The sequence below is a fragment of the Trichoderma breve genome, chromosome 6 (genome assembly GCF_028502605.1).
Source record: "Trichoderma breve strain T069 chromosome 6, whole genome shotgun sequence".
NCBI classification, from domain to species: Eukaryota; Fungi; Ascomycota; class Sordariomycetes; order Hypocreales; family Hypocreaceae; genus Trichoderma; species Trichoderma breve.
Window position 1 is genome coordinate 768,765 of NC_079237.1, and position 9,759 is coordinate 778,523.

The following is a 9,759-nucleotide window of genomic DNA, read 5'->3' on the forward strand; positions in this document are numbered from 1 at the left end:
CCCATCCTCCCCTCTGTACCCAAGTGCGAAAACCTTCCCCCGCGTCCTGTAGTGTCCACCCGCACTATACTCGTTATACCATATCCCGAATCCTAGAGCCCCCCCTTCATCCAAAGACCAAATGCCGATGCCTGAATGCCTGATGCCGAATCTGCAGTATATTTGCGTCTACAATTCCTAACGACCCCCCTCTACATGCAAATTTTTTTTTCCGAACTGAAAACATGGACAAGAATAACAAAAAGTGCAATCAAGCAAAGTAGCTCTTCCACAGGACTCCTTCCAAGTCCTCTAGTTGCTCCTGAGTGAAGTACTATTAAAGCTTAGTTAGCATCTCTTCTCTATTTGCATTCAACGTGCGAATGTTAGGCAATCTCACCTTTTGATCAACGGTCCAGCTATCCTGCCTCGTCTTCTTGAACTCACTAAGAATTCCCTTGGCGGCCTTACCAACAACTCCTGGATCACCCGCAGCTCGTCGAGCCACAGTCGCCAGAACCTCTGGCATCCACATAGGAGGCGGCGTCGCATATGGGAAGGCCTCGATGAGAGCACCAAGACCCAAGACGGCGGCGTGTCTCCTGTTGATTTGCTTGTGCACGTCGACAGGAGTCTCCGTTCCGGGGAGCTTGGGTCCACGCTTAGGCATGGGGTTTTGGTCCAGCTCAGTCTCGAAGCGACGCTTGAGGCGCACAATCATGGGGTCGCGGATGCGGCTAGGAGAGCAGCGAATCATTCCGGCAAGCGTTGTCGCTGCACACGCTCGAACTTCCAGCTGAGGGTCGCCGAGCATGTCCGACACAGTGGTGAACAATAGGTCGCGCTGGGGCTCTTCCGTCAGGAAAATGCGGCGGAAGTAAATGACCTGCATATTGACAAGCGCGCGTAGCCGTTGATGCCAGCTAGCCGCGGTTCTGCCAATTCTGACAAGTCCATCGATGAATTGAGCATCTTCTCCGTCACGGAAAGGGATATTTGGGAGGTGGCGGTATACATGATACGCCAACTTCATGAGTTCCGGATCTTCCTTTACGTCCATCATGTGAAGCAGCTGGTCCATGAATGGGGTTGCAAAGAATGGTACCAGCTGACTGCACTCGTGAGACGACAATGTACAATCTAGCCACACCAGCACAGTCTTGGATCCGGACGTGTATTGAGACTGTTCCTGCTGTCCTGGGGTTCGCTCAAGGCGCCACTTCTCGAGCCGGTCAAACGTGTTCATGATTGTAGCCGTAAAGTCCTCCGAGGCTTTGTATGGCCGCAGACCAGTCGATGACGCCTTCTTGTTGGCTTCTAGCAGTGCCGGCACATTCTCAAACGCTTCGTAATACCTCGTCTTATAGATGATAGATATAACACGAGCAATAGCCTCACGCACGGCCTTGTAAGGATGGTCAATGTGAGCCAAGAAATCGTCCAAAAGCGGCTTTTCCTGGCGGAAATGCCATCCGGCATCAGCTATCGAAAACTCGAGCAACTGAATCTTGGAAGACTCCTTGAAGGCGGCATTAGAGTTCATGTCGAGACGGAACGACTTGAGGGCATCCACAATCTCATGAGCCCGACGCGGGTCCTTGGAGTCAAGGATGAGATGAATGCAAGTCAGCCAGTATTGCAAATTCTCCGGGGTCAAATCATTCTCAAAGATCTTCAAAATAAAGGGCGCGGCAAACTCCCAGACCTTGTTTCGAATCTCCGGCGGATCATCGCTGGATCCGGCAAGTAACGCACCAAGAATCTCCGACGTAGCACGGTGCTGATGCTTATCGTTACCATCCCCGTAGAGCTCTGTAGTGAGCTCTTTGACGTCTTCCAGAGTGACGACCGTCCGACCATAATGCATAAGGTCAAAGACGTGCATGAGAAGGTAAACCTCATGCATGCGGAATCTGTCCGTACTGGAATCCCGAGGCTCCTGTTTGAGATACTCAAAGCACTGAGATACCCACTCCTTGGTCAGAATCTTGCCAATGTGGTCACGCACCGCTCGCTCTGTATCATCGTAGTTGTCAAAGTACTTGGGACGAGCTCGGAACGCGGTAAAGGTTTTACCCCAGACCAACCATCCGGGGTGGTCAGCATCCACCATGTATTCGGCCTCTTCGAGAGGTGACTCAAATGCATCCAGGAACTTTTGGGTAAACTCAGCGTCGCCCTTTTCTACAGGCACCTGGATTTTGTTCCTATAATCCACTTCCTTTTCAAGCAGATAGTTGTTGAAATCGTGATCATAAACCGCTCGCATATCAATGGTCGAGAAGAGTGTAGTAAAGGCAGAGAGATAATAGTTTCTCAGGCCTGGATGCGGATCGTTCGTACCGTACGCAACCAAGTCCACGAATTCCATGGGGGCGATTGTGTCGAAGCGGAGGCAAAGGTTGGTTGCAAAAATGGCACACCGGGATGCTATCTTCCAGTGCGCTCCCTTGGCCAACTTGATCAGCCACAGTCCGAGTTCTGCCTTGGAGGCTTCCACCTTGTCTCGCCTCTGCAGAATGAACTGGTTGCGAGTGCGAATTGGCGATGAGACGTCCTCATCGGGTTTGATGGTGTCTACCAAGGAGGTGTCGATCAAGACAGTCTTCTCAAAAGGCTTCCCAAATTCTATCAGCGAATAGATGACGGATGTCCCAAGGGTTTGTATTGAGGGCTTGTCGATGCCAGCAGTCTCGATATAGAGACGCAAGGCTTCGGGGGCAAATCTCCAGTCTCTGATAAGCGTCCTCAGCAGCGACGTGAAGAACAGGGAATACATGGCTCCCTTGACTCGATCGTGGTCGTTTGTGTCGATACTCTTTTTGAAACCCTCCAAGAGGACGGGGATAACCAATGGCTTGCCACCAATGAGCACCTTGAGCGACGAGTCTTGCGCACCCTGGGCAATACGACGGACGTCTGCGTACGAAGAAAGACATGACTGTGCAAGATCCAACAAAAGCCGCTTGTCCAATTCGCTCTTTTGCCGAGCCGATGCATTGTGCTTCATGCGCAGCATCTGATACGCCTCAGCGCGCTTGATGAGCAGAGGGCGGGGATAAACCTTTCTCAGGCCCTTGATCTTGAAGGCGGCAATATCGCATTTGTACAGTCGCAAATGCCTCTCCAATGGGTGCGCCGACCGTTCGATGCCAACGTCCGTGATCCATGTGCGGTAAGCAATGTACAAGGTAGTGAAGCATTCAACATCATCCTCCTCGTTTCGTGTGAGGAACGCGTGTGTCTTGGTCAGAAGTTCACCAAGCTGCTCGCGCAAATCATGGATGCGCTCATAGACAGGGTCACTTGGGCTCAGTAGGTATCCAGCCTTGTACCTGTACTGAGGACGCAGCTCTTCGTCTTCGGCGACCTCTGCAAGGGGGTCGTCATCTCCGACATCCCCAGATGCTTCTTCTACATCAATATCCATGTCGACATCGCCGCCACCAGCCTTCGTGGCAGTCTCTCCTGAAGCCCGCTTCGGGTCAAACATGGTGGCCATGCCGCTAATAACCAGGCGAATCTGCTGCATCAACCGGGATACTTCGTCGGACCACTCTTTGTTCTTGCCCTTTCGACTCACGGGCGGATTATCGCTTAGCAAAAGCTCCAGCTGGTCGGTCGCTGACTTGATTTGCGAAGCAAAAAGCTCCACAGCAAACTCAATCTCTGGCGGCGACGGCTGGTGCCATTTAATGGTAAGGTCAGCAGGCGTAGTAGTCTTGCCCCAGTCGGCGACATCAAGACCTCTCTCGAGAACATCGGGCTCGTACAGGGCATGGTCGATGGGGTAAGTGTGCGTCAGGTTGAGCAACAGATGATGGATGTAGTTGGAGACCAGAATAGTGGGCAAACCTCGGCACTTTTCTTGCATGTACTGCGCGATTCCGAGCAGCTCGTCCTTGTAGTTGAGGACCTCACGGCCAACGTGCACAACGGCCATGGCTAGCATGGTGACATACCACACCAGGGCTCGATCTCTGGGGAGATAGTCCGTACCGGTAGTACGGTCTGAAGCTGCGTGGTTGAGATCGATCTCGTTGCGAATATTGACCACAAGCATGGGGATAAACACCTTGAGGGTCTTCTCCGGGTTGACCTTGCAGAGGGCGTTGAGGATCCAAGCCATGGCATCACGGGCTTGGTGGACAACGTGCGATGAAACAAACGTCGCAATCTTTTCCAGAGTAATGTCGAAGAGATCCGCTGACATTGACGCGAACAGAGGAGAAAGAGCGGCGGGTAGGGCATTGACAACACTGTCCTCTGGTGTTCCTCCCCTCACCTGGTTAGCGTCAGGGAGGTTCTCCAGCAAAGTAAAGACTTTGCCCAGGAGCGTGATGATAAATTCGCCAAACCCTGCAGTCGAGGATCTCAATATCATGGCCTCGTCTTCGTCTGTGAGTTCAGAATTATAGTCAATCTTGACATTCTGCCCCTCAAGCTCCATGCGAGCCATCTCACCCTGTACCCATTCCATGGCCAAAGTCGTGTCATGGATGTGGCTCTCCCCGCTCGTCAGGGGAACGATGGGAATGCTGTAAGCGACAGCCTGGATGAAATGCAGGGTATACTGCGTCTTGTTCAAGTCGTTCGCGTCGATACCGGGGAGCGCCAGGGCCAAGAGAGCAGTAATGTGGCAACGGTAGCCCTTGAGCTTGGACATGACGTTGGCAATCATTTGTAGGCCGTTCAAACTGGAGGTGGTTCTGTGAACCTCGACCAAGCCCTGAAGACTCGGGTAGAAGCGCTGCAGTGCACCGGGAAGAACCAGGTCAGGCTCGAGGTAGGCCAGACCCTGTAGCGCATTATTATATATCTGCGCAACACGAGTGCTCTTGGAGAAGATTCCCATAAAAGTGACTTCTTTGAGAGTGCTGACGAAGCGCTTCTTCAAGGCGTCGTTGATCTTACGATCCTTGGGAACTTCTAGCTCCGAGCTCTGTTCGCGGTTCCACCGGGACACAAAGGCATCCGTGAGGTACAAAACCAGCTGGGCAAGCATACCCGACCAGGCACCCTGGTTGGAGGGGTGGAAGAAGGTATCGATAGACTCTATCAGGCCTTCTAGACTCGACATGATGGACTCGTCATGCTCGCAGCAGATGGGAGACAGAGAGCTCACAATGAGTCGGGCGATCATATAGGCAATCGGATACTTTTTCTTATCCTTTTCAAAGTACACGCCGGTTCCAGCCAGATAATCGAGGGGTGAATAGGGCGAATTGGCCTGGCCAACCGGGATCTGGGTGAGCCGCAGAATTGCCGTAAAGATGAGGTCGGATTGAGCCTTTGTGAAGATGCCATGCTCCCCAAAGGAAATGTAGGAGCAGTTGCTATGGTCTCTTGCTATCCGAGAGAACAAGTCTATAAAGGCCACGTCGACGACCTTGGATCTGTTGACCAAGGACCACAGGTGGAAGAGGGTCGGGAAGAAGTCGGCTGGGTGCGATCCCACGTCCGATTCCGGGGCGGGGTGGCTGGGCAGGAGGCTGTTGAGAGCTCCTATTACGACGAAGGCGTTCTGGAAGTCGTTGAGGCTGAAGAAGGGCAAAAACTCCTGCATCATCGCTAACCTCTCTCTGGGGTCGAAGTACGTGTGTGCATTGAGGGACAGCCTCAGGAGCTGCTTGGCGGCTCGTCTTCGGCTGGCCTGGTGAGCTGCCACCTCGGAGGGCAGCACATATGCTTTGACCTCATCCCAGAGGAGTCTCCAGTCGAGGGTCAGATCTTCGCCGGGCTTCAGATAATGATTCTTCCTAAGTTCAGAACAAGAGTTAGCTGATGCTGATTTGGCATCCCACTTGCCCGCACACCCCCACGCACCTCGTCAGATTGACAGCCATTCGGACAAATCTGTCAGCAACGTTGCTGTCTATGCCGGGAGCCAGAGCCAGCGAGTAGTAGAGCTTGGCCAGCTTGGCCCTCAGGTCTCTGGGCATCTCAAACTTGAGGTTCAGCCATCCCTGGAGCTCCCTAGTCCAGTGCAGCGCACCGGGCGAGAAGTCCTCGGCCTGGATGGATATGTACAGCTGCTTGAGGATGCCCTGGAGGGCAGCATCGCGCTGGGCCTCCTCCTCGACCTCAAAGGGCAGCTGGCGGAAGTATGCAAAGGTTCGCTGTCGGTATCGCCGCTTGTCGTCGTCGTCGGACTTGGAGAATGGCAGGCCAGGCGAGGTGGCACGCGAGATGGGCTCGTAGGCGGCGAAGCTGGTCATCAAGTGCGATGCCGCACTCGCAGACAGAGCGGCCGCGGGCCCTTCATGGCTGGGGCCGATGTTTTCGTCCATCGTGGGTTTCGTCGACGTTGTGCGAGGCTGAGAAATTGGCAGCGCAAGAGAGGGGTTCGCGGCTCAAGGGGGCTCGAGGGAGAGGCTGCGATTTTGCTCGAAGCCGAAGCTCTGGGCAACGACCGTTGGCGTTTCAAGGACGGCGATGGGCGCTGAGGCTACCCATGGGGGAATCCGCAGGACGGCGGACGCAAATACAAATAAAACGGAGGGAAAGGGGATAATGGAAATGGCAGAGGCCGGTTACAGATGCAAAACGAGGCCAGCAATGATGCTGATGCTAGTTGCAAGCAGGGGCAGGATTAAAGGCACGGCCAATGGATTTCCAATGGATGGATCAAATCAAAGTGGCATTACGACACAGGGTCGTGGGCCTAATCCGGTCGGTATGGGTACCTGTACATGTGCCCAGCTGTAGCAGCTGCTGCGAGTACCTCGACCTCGACCTTCTAGTGCTTTCAACGAACTGCTAACAGCTGCAACCCCAAGGCTTCAACAGCAGTCCAGCAATTTACAGGCAGCACAGCACTGATGCGTCAATGCTTCCAGCGGGAAGAGCCCAGAGCGGGCACATTAGCGGCCGCGTTAGCAGGCATCTTAGCTCCAGTGCCACCTGTGAAGCCCCGGAGCGTTTAGGCAGTTTTGGGGGTACTTGTCACGGAGCACGCCAGGCCATACTCCAGGTCCGTACCTCCGCACCTCCGCACCTCCGTACGGCACTTGAGAATTGGGAACACGTCAGTTAGCGGCAGCCTGTCTCGCCGAACTGGACCCTTGCAGCTCCAAAATCACGGGGCGAGACAGGGCTTGGAGATCGAGGCATTTCGGGGGGGTTATGATGCTTGCATTTACAGGTATTTACTGGTCAGTGGGCAGATGCATACAAAATGCTTGAATAGCCACAGAAAAAGTAGTTGATTCGCGCTTTCAGCAGCGTTGAGTGTCCATGTTAGATTCACGCCTGCATGATTCAGTGTCCGCCTATTTTTGTCACTACAAGCTCATCACTTCAGCTCGGAATCACGGGCCACCCCGAACAAGCCGGCAGTGATTGAAAATTCAATGAATGACAAACAGGCATCAGGTGCACAGATCCTGGCTCAACATTACAGTAGAGATCCCTACAGGGTACTTGTAGGCTTACTGGGGTCTCAGCCAAGACGGACCATGCAGCTTCAACCGCGAAACATGCCCTGTCTCGTGCCATCTTGATGTTAGAGCCTCACACCAACATCAAGCATACGAGTGTCACCAGCTTCAAATGTACTACAAAACACGATACAATTTGAATTCAACGATATATCATTTGGTAATTGGAGAGTATATATTTGCAAGCCTACAAATCAGAGGCGTAAAACAAAGAAAACAACGCTGTTGATGCTAATGTCTGTGTCCCATTCACATTTGCCCTGACAAAAATATATACAAAGAACAAAACAATCCCTCATCCCTGCAGATTGCTACACAAAATGATGGAAGCGTCCGCCAAAAGATGATCACGGCAAATGTTATGAAACTCGTTGATTGCTCGAGTGGTGAAATACTCTCTGTGCCAGCCGCCGCACACGCGTCCGGCATGTCCCCGTTTGCTCCCTAATCTTGAGATCATCCGCATGTTTTTCGTCCGACTCTCTTTCCGTTATGCTAGACGTCGCTGACACTGCCGCCGCCTCACGCCTTTTTCTCATAAACTCGCTTCCCGAAGACATTGCTCGTCGAAGCTTGCCAGAGGTCATGTTGCGAGCAGCAGCCAACTCCTCGGGTGACGCATCAGCCAATGAAATGCGGGGATTCGCCTCTCCCGAGCTGCTGCTAACAATATCACATGCTTGGGCACGCCCTGAGCTGACGCGCTGGGATACGGCTCGGGGAATCTTGGGAGTGGCCGATGCAGGCCAGCCCCTCTGTCGGAGACTGATCCAGGTCGCTGTGGCCATCATGAGGGTCTTGTTATATTCGGAAACCTCCATCGACGGTCTCTCCTCTGCCGTGTTGGTTGCGTCTTCTGAGATGCCACTCATATCCGGTGTAATGGGAGAGTAGATGCCACTGGATGTGGACATGGTGGTATATGTATCGTAAATCTCTAAGCATGTAGAATCCAGGATTCCTTGTACCGGGTGTCTACGTGTTGACGGCTCGATGATGCTAAATGTCCACTTGCCGTCTGGGGTAGTGGGAGTAGTCGGTGATGAGGGAGTTGTGTTGGCAGTATGGGCAGATCCCCAGCTTGCCCTTGGTGAAAACAAGGGTCTCTTGATCCATCGAGCTTTGACGGCCTCCCCATGATCGTTGATATGGTTAAACTCATATGACCCATTGGCTCTAGCACTGGTAACCCAGCTTGTTCCATCCTGGAGAACAATCTTGGCGTAGTCATCGTCGTCAGATGTGCAGATGACAGCTAGGACATCCTTATGATCCAGACTGGTACTGCTATCATAAGCGTTGTCATGGCCATGACTGTCGTGCTTGTGAGCAAAGTCGTCCCTCCGGACCAAGAGAAGATCGTTCTGGCCAAGATGAGGCTTGGCATGGAACATGCGAGGGAACGCCTTGACCAATGCCGGGATAATCAGACTTCCCGCAATGAGACTTGATGGAACAACGTCAAACGCCGGAATCGCGCGCTTCTCCCCGAGCTTCTGAAGTTGCAGCAACACTCGTGGCCGGATCTGAAAAAATGCCCGCTGCTTGGTGCGCAAGCCAGGCGCCGGGAATGCCAGCGCATATCGCGATGACTTGCGCGGTCCACGCTTTCTCCTCTTGAGCCGAATTGAGGAGTCTGTCCGCTCGCTTGCTTCAGAACCAGAGACGGAATCTTCATCCTCACTGGGAACGTCGGACTGGCCGACAATATCGGAATGAGGCTCACGGAACCGGACAGTGGCGATATCAGACGTGGTGCGACGTCGACTTGCAAGAGAGGAACGAGGATTGCGAGTCTCGGCGACGGAAGCTGAGCGAGGTGGGAGAGTATCGTTGGAGTCGGGAACTGGTGAGGTAGGTGAAGCAGGTGAAGTAGGCTCTGGGAGCTCTGTGGGAGTTGTCGGTTCGGTGTCAAAGAGTGGTCGGAGAGCAGACAGAAAGGAGAAGCGGCTTGGCTGAGGTTGTTCTTCAGATGGTGTTGAGAATTCATGGCCGTGAAGGGCCGCTCCTGAGTGTACAATCATGGTGTCCACGGTTGTTTGTGTATGGATATGTGAAATAAATCTATAACACCGCCGTGGGACCAGGGATTGGAGAGCGAACGAACCAGGATGGTCGTTCTATGTTGTATTCTATAGGTGGCATACGAGTGGGTGAGGAATAAAGTGTGTGCAGTCGTGGTGGATATCAATCGTATATATGACAAAATGAAAAGAGGCGTCTATGTGGTGGGTTCGTATTCGTCGTCGGATATGTGAGAGCTGAGATTCAAGGAAATTGTACGCCGCGCTGTGGAAGCAAGAAAAATCGGGATAAGATGAGCTTTACTGTCGATGGCCGT

General features: G+C 53.1%; 2 protein-coding genes across 2 annotated transcripts; both read right to left on the reverse strand.

Moving 5' to 3' along the window:
• Positions 1 to 250: 250 nt before the first annotated feature.
• Positions 251 to 6,269, reverse strand: T069G_09158 (proteasome-substrate-size regulator, mid region domain-containing protein; the record flags this gene model as incomplete). Its single annotated transcript, XM_056176368.1, has 4 exons — positions 251 to 313; positions 380 to 1,901; positions 1,953 to 5,738; positions 5,806 to 6,269. The coding sequence occupies 4 exons, from the start codon at positions 6,267 to 6,269 to the stop codon at positions 251 to 253; spliced, it is 5,835 nt and encodes a 1,944-aa protein (XP_056024846.1).
• Positions 6,270 to 7,777: 1,508 nt separating this feature from the next.
• T069G_09159 (uncharacterized protein) lies at positions 7,778 to 9,442 on the reverse strand (the record flags this gene model as incomplete). Its single annotated transcript, XM_056176369.1, has 1 exon — positions 7,778 to 9,442. One exon carries the CDS (start codon positions 9,440 to 9,442, stop codon positions 7,778 to 7,780), a length of 1,665 nt encoding a protein of 554 aa, XP_056024847.1.
• Between the last annotated feature and the right edge of the window lie 317 nt (positions 9,443 to 9,759).